At 38.4% G+C, this 23,245-nt stretch overlaps 1 protein-coding gene across 3 annotated transcripts in view; it reads right to left on the bottom strand.

Moving 5' to 3' along the window:
• Positions 1-23,245, bottom strand: part of TTC28 (tetratricopeptide repeat domain 28) — an 832,034-nt gene that overhangs the window by 209,546 nt on the left and 599,243 nt on the right. For all 3 annotated transcript variants that reach the window (XM_073629346.1, XM_073629347.1, XM_073629348.1), the window contains 2 exons: positions 20,278-20,496; positions 19,631-19,796 (listed from right to left, as the gene is read on the bottom strand). In XM_073629346.1, the coding sequence (XP_073485447.1) occupies positions 19,631-19,796; positions 20,278-20,496 (385 nt within the window). The remainder of the gene's footprint in view (positions 1-19,630; positions 19,797-20,277; positions 20,497-23,245) is intronic.

Raw genomic sequence — 23,245 nt, 5'->3', positions numbered from 1 at the left:
AACTGAGGGTATAAAATTGGGTATGATGGATTGTACGATATTTTTTATTTTATTTATTTATTGTTTTTAAGGTTGAACTGGATGGACTTATGTCTTTTTTCAACCTGACTAACTATGTAACTAACTATGTAACATGTAACATAGCACACTCCTGAATGCGGCACCCTGTACATAGCTGTCTCTATACTCTGTACGTAGCATGCTCATGAACCCAGCACTCTGTTTGTAGCGTGCTCCTGAACCCTTCTCTCTGTACATAGCGCATTCCTGAACCCTGCACTCTGTATGTAGCACGCCCCTAGAGTGGATACATAGTCCTACAGATACAACTGGCCCTTTGAGGGCAGCCATACTGCTAATGTGGCCCCCGATTAATTTGAGCTTGACTTACCTGGTTTACTTGTACTTTAAAGCTGAACTCCAGTCAAACAGTTAAATACACAGAATCCAAAAATATGGGAGCTTTTTCCCTGCCAAAGAATTTGCATAGCGGTCCATCCAGACCTGAGATTTACATAATTTTTCTTCATGGCCCAGCCATGACTGGCAGGGCAGGAGACCTGATTTTTCTCTATGTAAAACTTACAGATCTTGTCCTTCCTCTAGCTTATGACTGCACAGTTAAAAGAGAAGCAGCACACTGATCATGAGCTCATCCATATATCACTTTGCTTTCTCTTCCTATCAATATTTTCCTTGTTAGCACATGAGCACTGCAGATCAGCTGACAGGACCCTCTTGCTGCTGCTAGTAGTGCTCTGCTGTCCACAGAATTTCAAGAGGTTGGTAACATGGCAAATTCAGGTACTAAAACTTTTTGCATTTACATAAATTCATTTTTTCAACTCCACATAAAATCACTTTCATTGGGATACGCAGAATTAAGATACTATTGGATTATGCTGACACCTACAGAAGAATTGGACACAAACAAAAAATCATGACCAAAAACAGTCCAAATGAGGGGTGGACAACACAGGTACAAAACGCCAACAGGCCCAACTGTAACAACATAAAAACAACTGCGGGCCGCCTATAGCACAAAAAGGTACCTGAAGGATCTCACACCAATGGTAACATCATATGAAGCCTGAGCATCCATGGATATAATTAAGGCTAACAGACAAAATGCATAAGCTACTCTATTTCGTACATTCCACCTGTATTAATAAAGAATTATATTTGGAAGAGCACGTTGCCGGTGTTCTGTCGAATAATGCCTGCCGTCGAAAAGTGCCAGTGCATGTACAGTATGGAAGGGCACTCCAGCTGATTTCCCGATCAGCTGGCATGACGTCACCATGGCGCATGTGCACATCGTAGAAGGTATCCTTCGATGGGAGAAGTAATTTCATGGGCACAATTGAAAGCTATGCAAACAGCGGAGGGAGACCGTAGTTATCAGATTGTGCCTCGCTGTTGCAGAGCGGGTTGTGGCTGTGTTGAAGGGTGGGTGAAGCTCTATTCACCAGCTTATCTAACTAAATCTGACAGGGCCATAGTAGAACAGATTGACAACTTTAGTCAGCAGGTTTTTCCATTAGAGTCCTAAAAGTAAGTGAAAAACACATTGGGAATATCCAGCCACCAAATCTCACTGCTAGAGTTGCAGAAGAAATCAGGCCTCTTTAATAATTTGATATACCAAACCTGAATTGTTCTGTCTCCACATCGTTCATAGGGCCACAAAGCATTTTTTTTTATTGAGAGAATATAAACATCATGCTAGCCATAGCAAATAGAGCTTCCATCAGTACTTATAAATAAATCGCAGTAAGATCGGATGTGCAAGTCATGTTTTATTCTCTATAAAAAAAAGTATAAACTGATTTCAGGAAAAGCATAAAATTAGGTATTTTTCACACTTCTAGCACAGGTTGAACAGCCAAAAATGGACTTAATTCTTTGGCACACAAGAAGCACTTGATTGTTTTGGCATACTGTAATTTCTGTGGTAGGAGACATAGGTTCACAGGAAATTCACTGTTTCTTCCAAGCATAATAAGCCAAAACTCTTAGGGATATTCCTCATCCTGAGTATCTAGAATGATGTAAGCTGGAAAACCATTTTGGATCTTCGGTTTCATTTTTAGCATAAGCTATATAGGAAACTCACTTAAAAAACATATACTGTAGACCCCTCAGGAAGGGTTAGTTGTGGAACCATGGCATTGTATACACAGGTGTACATCACAGAGTACTACATCAGAATTGTATTAATGTAAAACCCTGGATCACACTTAGACTGGCCATGGATTACCCGTTTTTTTTTTCACTCAAACAAATGAACAGATTCCTCCATCCACACAAGTGAGGTAGATGAAGAAATCCTCCAATTGGAACATTTTATTCTGACAGCAGGACTCTCGGCTATCAGAATACACTGATCAGCAGCTGCAGCCAATTGGCTGCCACTGGCTGATCGAGAAGCACTTTTTAACAAGCCCATTTCACATAAGTCGATTTAACAATCAACTTTTGAGCAGACATGGACACACAGTACATGGATTAAAATTCTGCTTGTTCCTGCTGAACCAGCCACATTTTGATCCATTTATGGCCAGTTTAATGCTGGGCACAGTGACTCCGATGCTCAAAGATAAAGAGAGATAGCCAAAAGCTCCTAAATTGCTCCTCTGCCACTAAGACACATTAATTAGATTCATATTTGTTCATAATTAACTGCCACACCTGTCAGCTGTCTGATTCATATGGTTTTATTCACTGTTATTGTGTTAAAGCTTAAGTTTAGTCTAAAAGTGATATTACTTACAATCTATGCGATGTGTCCCTTGTGCTGGTGGCTGCAGATTTAGTTGAATTTCTCCACCCTCTGATTCCAGCTACCCCTGCCACCGTAAACCTTCTGGTGTTGTGGAGGTTAATAGAGTCACAGGACCTGACATATGCACTCATCAGGAATGTTGGCTATGCCCACCCATTCCACCTATCTCCTCTCTTCGTAGAAGCTGTGCTATAGCTTCTATGAATGAAAAGCAATGTATGACTATGAATGGAGGAGTCTGACTGGCACCTGGTTACGGTGGTGGGCCATCAGCACAAAGGGACACATTGCATTGACTGTAAGTAATATCCCTTGCGCTGATTTTGTTAAAAACTTTTTTGATTAAACTTAGGCTTTATAATGATTATTTTTTCCTAATAAACAGATGGATGCAACAATGTGTGCAAATGTGTGTGTCAGCTGATTATATAAACATTCATCCATGGATAACCGATGCGTTGAACACATTTCTGTATAATTACAGAAGAACACATAGCTAAGGCTGTTCTCAAAATCTTCATATGATCGCCTGATTCCCAAGAGTTTTTCAAAACCACAGTGACTTCACAGGGCTATAGTAATGTAACATGGAATCTGCAGTGAGGTTTGACTAGGCTTAACACTTCATCTGTTCATAAGAGAAGTGTATGACATTGAAGAATAATGTGCTATAAGACAAAAACTTCCATTCTATAAGGTTATCTGCTTTCATACTTACAAACAGTTGTTATCTAAACCTATCAAAATTGAAGTAATAGGAAAATGGAAATTTAACATCAACCAAAGTTCAATCTATGCCTTACTGGAGTATTGCTTGTAATGAGGATCTGTTTACTGACAACCACTGGAAATTATTTATTTAGGCTGGCTCTGATCCTAAAGGAAAGATTTAGCTGCAGGTGTACCGCTAGTCCAAGTCGCTCAAGTCACATTAACAATTATTAGAGGTGCCAGTGAGTTCAAGGATGGGCAGGTCATCTATAGGTCTCAGTGAAATATTCTTCCATTTCACAACAGTGTGTGGCTATCCTATGCGTAACAGGAGAATGTCTGTGAGCCATAGCCAAATGATTTAAAGGGTTATGAATACTTTTTATGTATTTATTTTATTTATTTATTTTTAAATGTACTCCTGAAGTACCTGCATTAAAAGTTAAAAATCAGCTTGCAAGTTATACTGTCTGCAATGAAGAACAGTGTTCACACATAAAAATATGTATCACTAGCAGGAGGGTATACATTCAAATCTGATGAAAATTCAGGTTTATTGTTACTTAATAGCTTTTATTTTTATGGTGAATTTTGTATTTTAACTGAAGTTTACTTGAGAATAACGCAAAGAGATTACAAAGCTAAACCTCTCTCTCTCTTTGTAATTTTAGTGGTTATTAATGGCGCTGTTACTAAGGAGTAAGCAGAATTTTAGGTGAAATAATATTCTTTGTATGGACACCTACTGTAAGGATATCGTTTCATACTATATTAGCTTAGCTTTAAAAACCTGAAGCAGCAGATTTTCATAGTAAACATAAGCTTGAGTTAAAAGAGAGCTATAGAAAAATGACACATGCAATGAAAACTTCAGTTGACCTTTCTTGTCCACCTTTACGTGTTGATGCAGTCGTGGAATTTGATAAATAACCAATATTAAAGCTATATGGACTCAGCAAAATACCTCATTGTCCTACAGTTCTTGGAATACATTACTCCACACAAATCAGCAAAGGTTGACTATAAGGCATTCTGTTTGATCTTCATTTTTTTTTAGAAAGCCACACATAGAAAACGGTTTCTACATAGAGATAAGTAAACCTATTAAAATCTGCTCTGCTGGCAGTTCTGCTCGTTTTCCACAGCAATGTGCTTCACGGGGTTTACATCCTTCAATACACTGGGGGTTATTTAGGAAAACTGCATGGTGCAAAACCTGATGCAATTCTGCATAGAAACCAATCAGCTTCCAGGTTTTATTGAAAAAACTTAAGTGAACAAGCTGAAGTTAGAAGCTGCACAGATTCTGAGTGCACCAGTTTTAGTAAATCTCCCCCACTGTCTGGATTTAAAAAAAAAACAAAAGAATATTAACCTGGCACTCCCAGCTAGTATCCTCATGGATGGAGAGCCATTGGCCAATTGGCACATTTGTATGCCCTTTAGCACAGGTGAGTACAAAGAAATGTAGTAAACTGCCACTCCTGATCCTTTGGACTTTTTACCTGTATATGCTATGCACACAGGTTATAGTGGAACTCCATGCAAATATAAAAACAGAATTTATTTCAGTTATGTATTCTTTAGTAAAAACATTAAAGTGTTTGTCTAGCCAAACCTTTTTTCTTTACTGTTGGATATAGTGTACAACGATTAGGACCATTGTTCAGACTTCCCAGATTTCCCTCACTTATGCCCTGTACATACACACGGTCGGACATTGATCGGACATTCCGACAACAAAATCCATGGATTTTTTTCCGACGGATGTTGGCTCAAACTTGTCTTGCATACACACGGTCACACAAAGTTGTCAGAAAATCCGATCGTTCTGAATGTGGTGACGTAAAACACGTACAGCGGGACTATAAATGGGGCAGTAGCCAATAGCTTTCGTCTCTTAATTTATTCTGAGCATGCGTGGCACTTTGTGCGTTGGATTTGTGTACACACGATCGAAATTTCCGACAACGGATTTTGTTGTTGGAAAATTTCATATCCTGCTCTCAAACTTTGTGTGTCGGAAATTCCGATGGAAAATGTGTGATGGAGCCTACACACGGTCGGAATTTCCGACAACAAGGTCCTATCACACATTTTCCGTTGGAAAATCCGACCGTGTGTACGGGGCATTACTGTGATTGTGACATTTTTTTCCAAGACAGTAAGCTTTGATGCATACATATGCAGGCGTGATGGTGCATGTGCAATTTCATGCCTACGTGCGAAAAACATACAAAAGTACCTTTTTTAACCACTTGACCCCCTAGCCCATCAGTATTTTCTGCTAGAATTTTTTTAAAGCAGAGGCCCTAGACAATAAATTGGTGGGTGTTGCAATTTTTTTATGTCACAATGGTATTTGCACAGCGGTTTTTCAAATGCAATTGTTTGGAAAAAAATACACTTTTTTTGAATTTTAATGCAAAAAACACAATCCATTTTTTTGATAAAATATAAATGATGATGTAACACAGAGAAAATAAATACCAAACATGTCACGCTTTAAAATTGTGCATGCCCATGCCATGGCGACAAATGACGTAAACTTTACAATCCATAGGCAACACTTTAAAAACCTTTACAGATTACCACTTTTTTTACACAGGAGGTCTGGTGCTACAATTACTGCCCATGATCTGATGTTCTCGGTGATACCTCACACGTGTGGGACAATCGTTATATTGCACGTGTGCAGGACCAATGCGTGCATTTGCCTTTGCGCGCAAGCACAGGGGAGCGGGACACTTTACATTTTACATTTTTTTGATCTTTACACTGTCGCTTTAAAAAAACATTTTTTTTATCACTTTTATTGCTGTCACAGGGAATGTTGTGACAGCAACAGGCATGTGACAGGCACTCTTTATGGAGAGATCTGGGGTCTATAAGATCCCTCCTCTGCCCTTTAAAGCATTTTATCACACCAAGACTGGTGTGACCAAATGCTTTTCATTTTTTAAAATGTTGCCGTTTGCATCTGGGTAAACCAGTAATAGTAAGTAATGTAAGGTCATCGCTTCCGGGTACTACATCATAAAGCCAAAAAAGCTGATCTGGTCTTTGGTCGGCTCTGTGATCAGCCGGCAGAAGCACCGGCTGGTCGATTGGGACTCTTGGTGGAATGGGAGATCTCGGTGAAGCCGCAGAAGGTGGCGGGAGGTTGTGTAAAAAAAGACTAGCAATTTGCTTAAAAATGCAAATGCAAAAGGGTTTCAATTGTTCCCAGTTTGAATACAGTATATGAACCTATAAAGCTCATGTTATTTAGATCTCAATTATATGAGATCATGTACGATTTGACCTTTTACCTGTTTATATAACTGTTGTTTCTCACCACACAGTGTTAATTTTGAATGTGATGCAGTGTGTTTAAACTTGCTTTGTGTGTGGACTATCAAAGGCTTTTTGTGGTTTTTCCATTTTAGGAAGTTAGGATATATGAACCAATATACAGTAAAACCTTGGATTGCGAGCATAAGTCGTGCCAGAAACATGCTTGTAATCCAAAGCACTCGTATATCAAAGCAAATTTCCCCATAAGAAATCATGGAAACTCAAATGATTCGTTCCACAACCATTTATTCATAGGTCCTTCAGTTTATAGTCCATAAAAAAGATTATAGCAATGTGATAGGTTGTGTAACCATAAAATGTCCATCCACAAATGGAAGCCTCCACAAGGAGATGAGAAGCAAAATCCAGCAGGAGCTACAGAGTATAAAAGAGAAGAGAGGCGCCTCTAAGTGTAGTAATATGTTTCTAAATGTTGTACCTCCATTAAAGGTAACCATATTGCTACACTTAGAGGCTCTCTCTTCTCTTTTATACCCAGTTGTGACATGACGCTACTTGTATATCTAGACATCGCATGTATATCAAGTCAAAATTGATTTAAAAATTTTGCTTGTCTTGCAAAACACTCTCAAACCAAGTTACTCTCAAACCAAGGTTTTACTGTAGATTATGTTCTTTAGATCTCTATTATATGAGCTCATCTATGATTCTACCTATATATAATATAGTTTATTCTCACCACACAGTATTCATTTTTATTGTAATAAGGAGTGTTTTACGCTTGTTATGTGAGTGGAGCATCAAAGGCTTTTCTCATGTTAGGATAAATGAACCCATATAGTTCATGTTATTTAGATCTCTATTATATGAGCTCATCTATAATTCTACCTGTTTATAATATAGTGGATTCTCACCACACAGTGTTAATTTTTAATGTAATACAGAATGTTTTACACTTGTTTTGTGTGTGGCGTGTCAAAATCTTGGAGACTGTCCCCCAAACAGATGCTTGCAGGCTGCTGTTTATAATATATGCCCCCTCCACATCTAGCAGACACATTGTACGTGAATCTGGCACAGCAATGACAACATAAAAATGTAAATCACAGTTATCAGGGACTTCTCCTTTGACAGGCACCACATGTTCTATCCTACCCTTAGATATACCTTCCCTTTCAATATGATGGAACAGTGTTTACTTTGAATCAAGCAGGAATAAAGCACAATAAAAGCAGCATATTACCGCGCATGAGGCAACAGCAGACTGCAATCCCAGTGAAATGTGCAAGCGGCGTGTGATGATAGTAAAAGTGCGGGGCTGGTGTCATTAAATATAATCGTGTTTGCGTGCAAAGTGCTTTTGTCAGAGATCTCTTTCAGATCTAGGGGGATATCTCTTTTCTGAATAAAAATCCCCTGGAGGAATAGCTAAGATAAAATATGTACCGGCTGTCAGGCTAAAACAGCAAATTATGCACTTTTTACAGACTTTGCCTGCATGCTGCTTGGCTGCCAATATATATTTTGTTTCTGTTTACATTATAAAAGGCCTTTCCCTGCACTTTGTATTGCTGCTGCTGCTGACTTGAAACAGGTCATATTGTATTCAGGAGTATCACGAGCCTGAAATCAAGAACAATTAGAGGGAAGATGAGACTTTGTGTCTGATGAGCCAGCACATTGGAACGCACAGGACCTCTACTACATCACATGACACGAGCAGAACTCTGCTGTGCTTGGCAAATGTCTTGTTTTTGCATATGCAAGCATTTCAGCTGGTACCTGAAATACCATAGAAATCAAGTAAAGTGGCAATTATTGGGCTAGTATGATATTTATATGAGCTGAGCATGTAGGGCTGCATGGGTGTTTAGACACGATGCAAATCCCAGCGGTAGAAATATACTGATTCCTGCTGCTGGGATTGACAGCTACATGCAGATAGCAGTGGCCGTCAAGCCCGTACACCTTTTTTTAAATTTTTTTTTAACTTTTAAGATCTTTAAGATTTCTACTTTTAGGATTTTTAAGATTTTTATTGAGTTTCGATAACATTACATGACGTAAGAATTTGAACAGCAGATAATGGTTAGTTACAAAGTTATATTCTAGAGTATGTTTTTGGAACTTAACTCAAGCTAGCAAAGTCTAATGCCTCGTACACACGATCGGACTTTCCGACATACACACCGTCACACAAATGTTGGCCAACAATTATGAACGTAGTGATGTACTAGACGTACTACGTGTTTTTTCAGCTCTTTAGCACCACCCTTTGGGCTCCTTCTGCTAATTTCGTGTTAGTAGAAGTTTGGTGGGTGTTGATTCGCGCTTTTCTTTTCACGTTTTTCATTTAGCAATTTTCAGTTTGCGCTTTTTAGTTTGCTTTTCAGTTCGTTTCTGAACAGCCGTTCATCAACCAGAAATGTTGCAATATCGAAGGAGATAACATGTTATTTATTATTGGCCTCGGAGTTATTGCTTTGACATTATTTTTTAGGTTGAATAATGATTTTGATTTGGTATATTTTCTATATTTTTGGATGCATAGAATGCACTTTTTGGTTAAGTTCTATTGGCAGATAGCATGTCTATTTTTTTTTTTTTTAATGCACAATAAAAAAAATGTGGAGAATAATACTTGGCTATGTGTTTTACTTCAAATGACAGTTTGGGAGTAGGCAGTTGCATTTTAAAAAACACAATGTAAAATTGACAAGGGACATCAACATAGTTGTATCTTTGATCATATAAACTAGGGGATAATGGTGTTGTGGTAACTTGCACAAATAAAAAAAAAACATAATAATATTATTCTTGATATCACTAGAAAAAAAAAACCTTTGAAAATTTGTTTACAATAACTCATCAGTATCACCAGCAAAGCAGCTTCATTATTATCCCATTAAAGAAGAAGAGAATTGTGCGCTGCATTTAGAGATTTCATAATTTTACAAGACCGACCGCTTCTGCTTCCGGCATGCGTGTTTGTACTTTGGACTTTTGTTTCGGCGGACTTGTGTACACACGATCGGAAAATCCGACAACACACATTTGTTGGCAGAAAATTTGAAAACATGCTAGGCAACATTTGTTGGCGGAAAGTTCGACAACAATTGTCCAATGGAGCATACACACGGTCGGATTTTCCACCAACAGCCTGACATCCAACATTTCCCATCAGAAAGTCCGATCGTGTGTACAGGGCTTTATAGTAAGTAGTCAAGCTTTGTGTTGAGCTTATGAAAGAAAGAGTTAACAATATAACATGAGGAAGAAAGAGTCCAAAGTTAGGGTATATCTATTCAAGGTATGGGATGAAAATGTTAAAGTGTAAGTAACCCCCCCCCCCCTATTGTTTTCAGCCAGGGAAGCTGCCATCTTGGCCTCTGTTTAATCTACAACTGCCATGATGCTGCACATGTGATCAGTTATGACACCAGCCATTGGATGGTTTGACAGTTTGGTTGAGAGCACAACCAATGGAAGTGTTACATTTCCGGCACGTGCCAGAAATTAAACTGTTTTATGCATGGGTTTACTTCCGCTTTAAGCCTGAAGGATTCAGGTGAACAATGGGAGCTCTTAAGAGTATTAATCTTTTAAGTTCGCCAGGTTCTTCCGGGTAGAGGAGCCAAGGTTTCCAGTTTTTTTGTGAAAGATTGCAACTTTAGATTTGCCTTAGCGAAAGCATATTCAAGAAGGCAAATATGTGAAATCTTGTGAGCTGCTATGTTAATCTAATAAAAGCTGCCAGCACTAAACACACTCTTAAACATGTGAATAATCAAACTAAAATCAAAATAAGTGCAGCACTAAATACAAAGTATCCCCTGAGGGATATATAGTGCATTCAATAAACAATATATAAATAAAGTGCAATAAGCAAAATGTGTTCTCATATAAATCAAGCAATATAATAAGTGTTAAAGTGCATTGTGCAGATGTTGTCCATACAGTGTCCCTATAAAAATCAATCGATGATAAAAAAAATTGTGCCAATCAATTGCAATTGTAAGTTGTACCCCCCAAAAAAGTTTGAGGATTTATATATGTTGATGCATTGAGATCTGTATTATTAGCATTATATAAGCTACCTTATCCTCTAGGGGAGCCACATGTAGACCAAGAACAATTTTAGGCTTTTTTTCTATCTTCTTTTTTTTTCCATGTACAGTGTGAACATTTTTTTAATGTAAATGAATAAATTGTTACATTTTATATTACGTGCCTTTACAGTGCATTATTTCACATAGTATTTCATCAAGTGTATATGCACTAAAGCATGCATGTTATACTCACTGTAGAACCTAATAGGTTAATCCTCTGCATTGTGTAAAAATGCTGTTTGATCCTTTCTTTTTCTGATCTTCCCCTTCTTCCACTGTCCCCAATCCATCTCCTGATAGAACAGAGCCGTTGGAGTCACTCTGCACATGCTCAGTTTGGTGTGTATTGCTAGAGAGTTTTTTTTTTCCTTCCGAGGGTGTATGTAACCACACGGGGCCAATCTGCACTGTCCAGACAGAGGGCCAGGGGTCCTGCAGCCTCATAGGACAGTCAGAGTAGAATAAAAACTCCTACAAGCTTTAACCAGACATTGATAGAAATCACAAGACTGCTATAAACTGCTGACGAGAAAGGGTATTTAGCTGTTTATATTTACTAAAATAATTGCATTTCCATGTTCTGTGTACTGTGGGAGACCAGATATAGCGAATGCAGGGTCCTGGGTTTAGTAAAACTTTAAAGAATTCCAGGTATGTATATTTTAACAAAGTTACACTGTGTGGACCAATGTAACTATGCATACACCATACTCGTGGGATCTCTGCCTACTACAGGGATTTCCAGCTTCCAAATGGGTCAGCCAGGTATGCTATAAACAGTACATAGTTACATAATTAATTTAATTATGTATATAATATCTATATCTAGAATTCACCTAGCAGGTGGATCAATGGTTGTCCAAACAATGGTTGTCCACACATATTTTTATACCTACCTGATATTTTGATTACCCTTTTTTAAAAACATTTTTGTGTGGAGGACCTCTTTTAAAGTTTAGGTTTACCTTTCTAAAAAAAAAAAAAAAAAAGCACTGTATGGCTAAGGGACACCAGTAGTTTAAATACATTGTTATTTATTTTTAAATGAAGCTTTGTTTTCATGTCCATATCCGTAGACCAAGTGCGGGTAACCCCAAGTCTGACCAAAAAACTTCCATCCCGACTAGGTCACCTTGTCCTTGCATAAAAGCTGGGATGCATTGACCATTGAGTACCCCCTCTTCCCCAGCCTCACAGGAACAAGAAGTTTCCCTATTTACAAACTGGCTCATGTGCAATGCCCTTTCCCCTGGCAAAAGATTTTCAGCTTCTATGCAAAGAAGGTAGGGATTGGTCAGGATAGTAGTTTTTTGGTCAAGCTTTGGGTAAGCAGCAATTGGTTTATACAGTACATATGGCATGTAAGCTAAGCTCTATTTTTCTAAGCTACATAATGTTTTTTTACACTACTGGGCCCCTTTGACCACACAGTACTCTTTGTAGAAAAGTGAACTAACCCTTTTAAAGAGGTTCTTTGCACAAAAATGTTTTTTTCTTTTTTAAAGGGTAACAAATATATCAGGTGGGTGTAAAAATATGTGTGGACAACCATTGATCCAGTTGTAATCTGACAGTACACCTGCTGCATAACATAGATGCATGACTGGGTAGGCACTCAAATGACCCTTTGGTGCTGATAACCAGTTCTGGTATAGAGCTTCAGGTTAGGTGCCCACACATTTGTAAATCCCATTGCTTTCCATACATTATCTAGCTTTTCTCAGCAACAGTCATTTATTTAATGCCTTTCAGCAATAAAGTGACTTTGCCTAGGGTGAAAATATGTTATGAGTCTGCTCCAGGCAAAAAGCATTTCGTTAGTCTTCCCTTCCCCTAATGTGTCAAAATGAAAGGCTGTCAAACCTTTTTAAACACAGGTAAAACACAGTATTGTAGTAGGGGACTTTAAATTATAGCAATCTGAAGAAAACCAAAATGACATCATATGGACAAACAGTACTTACATATTAGTACAAACATACATATCGCACATTTCATATGAATAGATTAAAACCACTTGGTACAACACACAGTCCTGACCACTAAAAATGACAAGATTTATAACTTTATTTGATCCATATCCCACTTCAGCAAACACAAATTGTTAATGCACTTAGCAGAGAAATTTCATCAAAACCCTCAGCGAAAAAGGCAGCAAAGTGTAGTGGTGTAATGTGTAGTCTAAAATAGTAATATATACAGTCAGGTCACAAAACATTAGCATTGGTTCCACATAGGGAAAATGTTAGATGGCAGTTCCCCAAAAAAACCTATATTTATTATATAGAAACCAAAAATAATTTGCATTCTTACACAATGCACCACGCACCAATGGATCTTTAAGCAAAACAAAACCTGATAGGTGATCCTGGTACTCGGAAAAGCTTTATATTAGACTGAGCATCAGACCTTTACAACACCTAAGCCCAACCCTTTGTAACCGGATCTTGGATTTCCTGGCCGATAGCCAGCAAAGGGTAAAGATTTTCCACAAGGAGATGTGTTAATGTGTTTTTTCCCTTATATACTTATGATTGTGTCTCTCGCTTCAAGGTGGACTCTGTTTTAAAATTTGAAGACAACTTCACATTAGTTGGGAGAATAAAGAACAGCAAGGAGGCTGCATATTGGCAGGATATAGAAAACCTAGTGGGTTGGCGCAGAGAGAATAATTTAGCCTTTTATGTGAATAAGACAAAGGAAATAATTGTAGATTTTAGGAGAGACTTATTGTGAGCCAGTTGTGACTGATGGGGTCAAGAGGGTACAGGAGTTCAGTTTTTTGGGAACAAAATTTAGGGAGGATCTGTCATGGACAAGACACATATCCCATCTGGTGGATAAGGCTGATCGGAAACTGTACTTCTTGAGGAAGCTGTGGAGGTCAAGCCTTTCAGAGTGAGTCCACCTCAACCCCTATAAGGCTGCTATCGAGCGTGTGCTGGTTTATCACATTTCTCTGTGGCAAGGGATAAATACAGTCCATGACAGAAATGCCTTGCAGATGACAAAAAAACAGTGCAAAAGAATATTAAAGGGTTAGATTTACCAAGTATTAAAGAACTGGGGGAAGGGAGTTATAAATATTCTGAAGGATAGCTCTCATCCTGCGAATGCCTTGTGTTGCCTTCTGGTAGGCAATTTAGGAGTTTCCTCTTGTACCACCAGTCTGAAAAATAGTTTCTTTCCACAGTCCATACAGTTTTTGAATGCTAGAGGCATTAAATGTGCAGTAATTATATTGTATGCAATCTTGTTTTCACGAAGATAGTGTTTTACGTGTGGTATGAGAAATGAGGGGGGGGCTGCATTTGCATTTCATTTTATGATTTTTATTGTGACATGATATTCAATTTTTCCGATTTTGATTCTGACCTGTGATGTTTTTTGTACACTTTGTCGTCTGTTTCGCTGGTCCTCATGAAGTAGATTTCTCTATGAAGCGAGTTACCCATTCGTGACTGGTGAAGTGGTATATGGATTATTTTTATTCTATTTATATAAAATGTTTCTATTTTTATTTTTTTTATCCAGAAAACAGTCTTTATTTGAATACATACAGCCCAAAAATCAACAGTAGTCCTTATTCACCACATACAAAATCCAATAGTCATAAGGAACATTACATATTTATAGCAGCCACCATCATCATAAAGCACACAACTTAGATCCATAAACCGCCTTACAGTGCAGCAGAAGCGTGAGTGACTTAGCCACCTACTCGTATTCCATCCTCTATACATCAAGATGTCAACATTTGTTTGTATGTTTGTACCAATACATTTTTTAAAGCAGAACTAAAGGCAAAAAATAAAAACCTACAATCGAGCAGGCTATTTATTGCAGGACAGTCAAGAAATGCGTTCTGCAATACAATAAACGTATCTAGCTATTCGTAATCCTCTGCAGAATGTACCGGCCAATGAAGACAGCTGATTATTGGCACCTGGAAGAAGCCGGGCAGAAGAGCTTGGTGCCAGCGAGGGACCTCACAGGCATCAGTCCGTTGGAATATAGCCTACCTTTACTTTTGCATGATGTGCTTTTTGGTAAATCTGGTGTAATTTTGGTTTGCTTAATGGTGCACTAGTATAATACGGTGTTTTTGCTATTGAACCTGTGTAGATAGCACTAAAAGCTGCTACCCACCCACATTATGTGTACATACATGAACAAAGCCAAGAACCAGGAGGAACCAGAGTTTTCATGACTGTCATGCTCAGCCACCATCTCATTCAAGGAAGTAATTGATGACCTTGGATGATACCTGAATTAAGATGGCTCCATCCTTCTGATTAAAAAAGCATTCTCGTGGGGAGTATTTTTAACTCTGAGAAAGGTAATAAATACCTCATAGGGCTCCATTTATAAAGCAGTAGTATGTCTACTGTATATTAAAAAAAAAACGCTGCTTGTTATAAAGATTTTCAGTGGTGTATTGCTCTCTGTTTGCTTCAGGACAATTTTAATTAAAAGAAAAGATCCTGGGAGGGAAGCCCAGTCAAGTGACCTGTCAAAGTGGACAGCAGTATCTGCTCCCTGCTATAAATATGCTCCTGATTTGTACATTAGCACATTATTTAACATGCAAGCACTTGACATAAAAATATATATCTAATGCAAAGTCTACTTTAATGTCACTTATTGACACCATTACTAAAATGAAAGACTGAGTGAATGGAGAACATTATCAAAATTGCTCCCTTTACAACAGCCATTTGTGTGCAATTAGCAGCATTCCTTCTCAGGTAATGGTACAGAAAGTAGGAATGTAAAGTAATGAAATAGTGGCTGATTAGGAGGAAATGCTTACACTGGATTTCATATTAAACAAAGCTGGGAACAAACCTGTGGTTTAGTAGATCAATTAAATAAACCTGGTCTTAAAAAAAAGGGACAAGGTTGATCAGTGTAGGCACTTGCCACCCCTCTGAAATATGAAGTCTGCAGTGGATCACTTTTCAGAGGCATTTGACAGGCAGTGAGGAGGCAACATTTTGCCTCCTCACTGCCCGTTTTAACCCTATAAATGCTGCCCCACCACGTCACAACCATTTGCATTGCACACTGTTGCAGGCTGCTTGCAATACGACTCCATTCATTTGAATCGGTCATGTTTGGCAGTGGTACTGCCCGCTGAATGAGATAGGTAATGTGTATAACCCCATCCAGCTGCCTTTGCTACTTAAGGGGGATGGCTGGGTAAATATGGAGCTCAACTGTCTGTTCTTACTTCCCCCCTACCACAGGTGTAAATGAGCCCAAAGGCCTTAAATTGGAGCTACACCTAAATGTTAACATAAAGCTATTCTGACACTTTTTTGGGGTACGTAAAAAAAATTTTGATAGATGGGCCAAAATACATATTTTAATAAGGCACTGAACTATTATATATACGTCTTGTGGGGCCTTATAAATTATATACATGTTTTATGTTAACATCTAAATATAGGTCCACCTTAATAACATTTCAGCTACTTTATAAAAGATTTGTAGGCCCTTATAAATCGGAAACCTTAAAAGAAACATCAAAGAGGAAATGGATTTATCAGCCAGCTGTCAGGCCAGAGAAATACTCTTGTGTTAACGAATGAAGAAACTGTAGATAGGCCAAGGAAAATACTGTTTTGGTAATGAAAGAAGAAGCTTCTATGGATTTATTTGCTGTCATATATATACAATAGCTGCATATCCAAATGGTGTATTATAACAGGCTCTATACATCATTCTTCATAGATGAGCCCCAGTGAGAATATGCGATTATGTTTCAAACATACAGTGTATTAGTCATTAAACTGTAACTGCAAAGTCTGGACTTTGCTTTCTATCCATCGTAATATGCACAACATGTACTATGACGAAACTATAGTGTTTGCAGATGGGTTTGCTCACACTGTAATGCAGTGTGTCTGCAGTAGTACCACTCTGTCAGTAGAATTTATTTACTACGGAAATTGTTACAATTACTTTTTTTTTTTTTGTTGCTACAATAAAATAAAGATTTGCCTATGAATTGCTGACATTAAAAGAAAACTATAATAGCTCTGGGTTTCACTCTTCTTAATCAAATGTTTGCAAGTTTTGAAACAAATGTTTTATATGTTAATTATTGCTATACTGTATACTTTGTGTTTTTAAAACAAATACAGTAATACCTCGGATTGCGAGTAACGCGGTTAAAGAGCGCTTCGCAATACGAGCTATTAAATTTTAAAAATCCTGACTCGGTTTGCGAGTGTTGTCCCGCAAATTGAGCAAGATTCAAGCCTCTGCAGTGTGCAGTACTGCATTTGGCCAGGGGTGCGGGGGCGCCGGTGACACTCAGAGCTGTTCAGAGCCTTTCGGAGCTGCTCAGATGCACTCGAAAATACTCGGAAACACTCCATTCCCAAGTGTTTCCGAGGCTTTCCGAGTGTATCTGAGCGGCTCCACACGGTCTCCAAATATTTCCGAGTCTCAGCCCCCCAACCTTTGGCCACATGCAGTACTGCATACAATAGAAGTCAATGTGGAACAAATTATTTTTGTTTCCATTGACTTCCATGGGGAAACTCGCTTGGATATGCGAGTGCTTTAAAAATCTGACATAATCATACCGCCAGGGAGGTTAATACCACTCAGGGCTGGGACAAAGGGTGGGCGGGACAGGCATCTGCCCTGGGTGTAATGGTTTACTATTGGGATGGGGGCGCCTTCCTTCTATTACAAGGCTGAAAGGAGTAATGATAGCGGCAGTGATTTTGACAAGCGAGTGACTACTCGGCGTAGGATCCCCTAAGCTTGCACATTATGAACGGGGGGAGGGGGTGCAGTTTGGTATCTTTGTCCTGGGCGCTGGATGACCTTGTCCTGGCACTGATACCACTGTAACATTCACTTCCTGACCCAGTTATTGCCACCCTCTGGGTCAGGAAGTAAGTTAAAATCTTCCCTACAGAACAAAACTGGAAAAATGTTTTTGGTAGACTTCTACTTTAGACTGACAAAAATGATAGTGCCTGGATTAAAAAGAAAATTCTGAATAACTTATAATGTCACATAAAAGAAAGAGCAAATGTATTCAGGTTGATATGATACCTTACCTGCTCCCAGCACTTGAACAAGTCAGATCTTTAAAACCCAGTACCTTTGTATCTCTTTGTAGTTCTGTATCTCTGCATGTTATAATTTAATACGGGTTTTGCTTGGAAAAAATGTTTCCTGTTCTTCCCCTTCAGTGCTCTTTGCCAGCATAGCTAGATAACAGCTACACCACCCGTCATCACAGAGATGTAAATTGCAGGCAAAGAGAGAATGTCATATCAGGTCTTATACCGATTGTTGATTACTGAGAGCACTAGGGTTGATGTACTAAAACTGGAGAGTGCAAAATCCAGTGCAGCCCTTCATAGAAACCAATCAGCTTCCAGGTTTTATTGTCAAAGCTTAACTGAAGTTAGAAGCTGATTGGCTACCATGCACAGCTGCACCAGATTTTGTACTTTCCAGTTTTAGTAAATCAACCCCCTTGAGTCTAACTCATATATTAACATATTAAACACACTTAAGGCCATATGCACACAGGGCTTTTTTCCCCCTCGCCTGGATGACTTTGCTCCAGGGGAGGAGAGAGCAGCTTAAAAAGCACACCTAAATGTAACATAACTATAATGCTATGAAAGTCTGACTTAAAGTGGAGTTCCACCCAAAAATGGAACTTCCGCTTTAAGTGCTGATGACCCCCTGACATGCCACATTTGGCATGTCATTTTTTTAAGGGGGGGGCCGGTAACCTGTTTTTACAGGCACTGGGCTCCCACTTCCTCCCCTGACGCTGCGGCCCCGGAAGGAAGGTCACCTCTCCCCCCTGCTTCCCTGCAATCTTCTGGGACACATCACAGGTCCCAGAAGATTGCCCGGCCAATCACAGCACACAGCGCGGCTTGCGCATGCGCAGTGCATGCCCAGCTGTGAAGACACAGCCGGGCGCCCACAGTTAGAATGCCGTTGCCGCAGAGATGAGCGGGGCTTTGTATCGCTGAACCGTGGGACAGGTGAGTGTCTGATTATTAAAATGAACCGCACATACTGTATTTACCATTCTTCCAATATAAGTGTTGTTTGACACATTCTGTATGATAACTTTTTGCTTGTACAAATTACCCAGAAAAAAAAAAAGACATGCTATTTGAAAGGCTATATTGCCAAATTATTTAAAAAAAATGTACTGGGAGAATATGAAGACTGCATTTGCTGAACTGGAAATTCTACATCATTGATGGCGAACCTTAGCACCACAGATGTTTTGGAACTACATTTGCCATGATGCCTACACTGCAGAGTGCATGAGCATCATGGGGAATGTAGTTCCAAAACATCTGGGGTGCCAAAGTTCACCATCACTGTTCTAGATGCTTGGGTGCCAGTGGCTTTATTACTTTCTAACCTGAAACAAATATGCAAAGTTCTTTCGACTTTCTAATTTGCCTGCTTGTTCCAGGTCAGGGACCATATTGGAGCCACAGATAAACAACTATGACAACTAGAATTCTTAGTAGGATGTCAGCAATAACAGCCCTTGTATTTTGGAGTAGAGGTTCCCTTTATGTGCAGCTAATAGTGGTTGAAACCACAATGGACTTTGACTGACATGCCACACCTGTAAATAAGTGGTATTAAGGAGAAAGGTTGCAGAGGCTCACATCACTGCGGCAGATCTCCCATTGCCTTTGGTTGTCATATTACATACCTTGTGTAGTAAGAGTCCACTCCTAATGTTTCACGGACATTTGCTATGTATTGCTCTAGAACTGAACTATTCGATCCTTGAAAACTCATACTTCCAGAATCAGTAAAATCGCTGGTATTTTCCAGTGATGAGTCTCCCAGATAGCATTCATGAAACTTCAAAATTCCTGCAAAAAAATTGAAAAGATGAAAATAACTCAGTTAAAGTTATCTAGATTATTTGCATTAATTAAAATTCTTTGTGATTTCCATTTGTAAAATTGCAATCTACACAGCAAACTAAGTTAATTTACAATCTCAAGTGACCTTAATGTACTCCTGGTTTTCTGATCATTTCAATTCCTCAATATCCAATGTGTATGAGGTCTTAGTTTTGATTCCAACTGAGTATTTTCATGTTGAGTCAGCATTTTATTTGAAGCCACAAACATTCAGTTCAACAGTTTCATTATTAAGAGAACAGGGCTGTAGGAACTGTAGAGAAAGGTGTCATAATTTAGACATTCAATCTACAGCTTGATCTAGATTAAAATTTCAAAAGACCAAAAATGCATTTTTGCTTTTTTAACTCATTCACGATGATATTCTTCATGGTGTAGTGATAGCTAGAATATCAAAGAATAAAATATACAGTATCTCTTTTCTCACCTGAACCAGGTGCCAGTAACCAACTGTAAAGATAACCAGCAGCTAGTGAGTAGTAGAGCACCAATCCTCGCTGGCTATTAATTGTCTCCAGAATTTGGTCAATAGTCACAGGGGAGTAAGGGTCAGATTCTTGCTGGCCAGTTTGTCGCTCAACAAGAAGGTCTGCAAAAGCTCGAGTTCTTCCCCTCTCTGCAACTGCCAAAGCTTCATCATGATGTCCTGCAAAATATATTAAAATTGCATAAACATACTGTACATGGTAAACCAATTAAAGTCAACCACCAAAATCATTATACTAGACTCAGAAAAAGGTTAATAATAGAGGAAAATAGGTGAAAGGACATTTTTGACTGCAGTCCTGCAAAGTTTGTGCAGCAACTGGCAAATAAAGCCACCAATACAGTGAGATGAGTTTAGGACATCAGTAAGTTCAACAATGAAAGGTGTAGGATGTAGGGGTCAGCCATTAGGGTTATATCACTGTGAACTAAAGATGGCTTCGTAGAGGTGTAATTTGCCTCTACTTTTTCCTTTTTAATCTGCAATCAGGGTAAATTCCTATTAAAAAGGCTGCTGATTGCAGTGGTCCTCTGCTTCCTGGCAACATACAAATTTCAGTGCAGGTGCATTGCTGGCATACACTGCATAAGTACTTCGCTAGTATGTAGGATTTGGGTAATGGATTACTATTTGGATTACCCTTACTATCATACTGTAATGACTTTGGTAAATCAGTTTATTTTCATTTTGGGTAGAGTATCGAATGGTTAAACTGTTGACACCACAGAGTGTGAGTTGAAACCTCTTTAACCTCCTCTCACCCGGCCACTTTACATACACGGCCTGGTGGGCCTTTCCTCATTCTGAGTGGACATTCAGGAACGTCCTCAGAACAAGTGCCTGCAGCGCACTCAAACAAAATTAAAAATGAGGAGATGCTTACAGAATTTCAGTGGGTCACTTGAATTATCACTAGCCACACTAGCCCTGATTTGACAACACTCCTCAAAAACAGAGACACACTCCTTAAAAAAACACAGTTGAGAATCCATGTATATATGATCCAATGGGAGCACCAAGCAAACATCCAAGAGTCCTATGTTTTTAAAATGAGTTCAGAGCAGAAAATGATAGTGTGTTTCAGGGGCAAAACAGACTTCTCCTTCATCAGGGCTCAGGAATTAAGAGTGTTGAAATGGACTTGGATAAGTAGATACAAGATAGATCTGTGTTCTTCTGCTTGAAACGGTTTCAGAAGGCAATGTTATGCCCATGTTAACAAGTGTAGCGAAAAAGAGTGATGTGCCTTCATAGGGTGTTAAATAGAAAAAAAATGCTGAGATTTGAGGGGGAGACTCTTTGGCCCCCAAAACACGTTGACTTTTTTTCTTCTATGAACCAATTTTAACATTAAATATATTGAACTCTTGAGCATTTGTCTGGCACTCTCATTAGACTGTATAAAAAAAATCTGATGGAGTACTAATCCATCGCCACTCCATCCAAGACAACAAAAAAACCTTTTGCTTTAGATATACACGAATTAATACCCTTAAAAAAGGAACTCAGCTGAAATCTTTAAAGTATTGTATTTCAGTATTACAGCACAGAAAACTTGTTTTCATACTGAGCTAACAAACATTAAAGTAGATATAAACCTGGACCTAATATCTTATATAAGTTGTAATATTTTATAATCCCATGATTTTCAATTGTGCCTGTTCACACATAAGCAAAGAGTTGCCTGAATTTCAACTTGTAACTCTAAAAAGTATATACACTTCTTTTGAGCTACAAGCTTCAAACCTTAACCATTTTTGGCCCCAATAGATTTCAGTTGGGATTGATGTAAATTGTGTAAAAAAAAAAAAAAAGGCTCCAAAAAGTGTGCATTTTTCCATACTAACAAGTTTTACATTGGATACAAAATTATAAAAAAAAAAAAAAAGAGATGCCTGCAAAAGTGTACAAAAACATCTATACAAATGCTAAACAAAATCATGTAAAACTATCACAACAACTAGGAGCATATCTCCCTGTCATACATGCTCCTAGTCGTGCTGATACAAAATATGCAGGTGTGGCCAACCTTTGTCATTATTAGGAAGCCTGTCCTACAGCAATTACATCCAGCCAATGATTTATCAACTACATGTAGTCAGAAAGTGCCTCACAAAGCCATAGGAGATCAGCAGCACGGAGATGAAAAAAAGTATATAAGAAGTGTGAACAAGGTATTTTCTTAAAAAAGAAAATGGCAATTGTTTACAATACACAGTGTTGTCATGTCATTTACTGCCATCCAAGTAGGGTTTAGATCTACTTTAAATCTTCCTCCTCATCCACCCATGCTACAGTACCAGCAAACAAAGGAGCCCCTCTTCCATACAAAAGCAACTTCAGGGAGCATTGTTTTTTACATGTCTATGTATGAAAACATGCTATAAATGAATATAAGAATTGCAACCTAATACCATTTTAATGCAATACAACTCTGGTAGCTGAAAACAATCTATCAAAGCTTGTTTTACTGGTCTAAATCTGGAATGAATCAAATGTTAAGTGTTTTAAAGAACCTTTCTGTGTTTCTTTCAGTATTCTCGGCCGCCTCAAATCCTTTTATTTAAAAAAAAAAAAGATACTTTTCCTTTTACAACTTCCTGATTAGACGCTAAACATTTTTGTCTACATATTCAGGAAAGCTGAAGGCCCTTTTAATAACTAATATTTCTTTTTGCAAGGTTACTGCTGTAAGAAAAAAAAACAGACAGTGTCTTGCTCTGCCTCCATTTTTCTTTTTCATATTCATGATTTTTAAAATGAATACCAAGTATGTAAACATTATGGTACTTTTATATCTGCTCCATCAGTTTCCCCAAAACTTGCAGACTAAACAGTGCACATACTGTTATGTAAATTCCACCTTTTTGTCAGTAAACTCTCCATTTCTATCCATTCCTTTCTGGTG

This window comes from Aquarana catesbeiana, linkage group LG01 (assembly GCF_042186555.1).
Source record: "Aquarana catesbeiana isolate 2022-GZ linkage group LG01, ASM4218655v1, whole genome shotgun sequence".
NCBI classification, from domain to species: Eukaryota; Metazoa; Chordata; class Amphibia; order Anura; family Ranidae; genus Aquarana; species Aquarana catesbeiana.
This window is presented reverse-complemented; position numbering and strand designations above follow the sequence as displayed.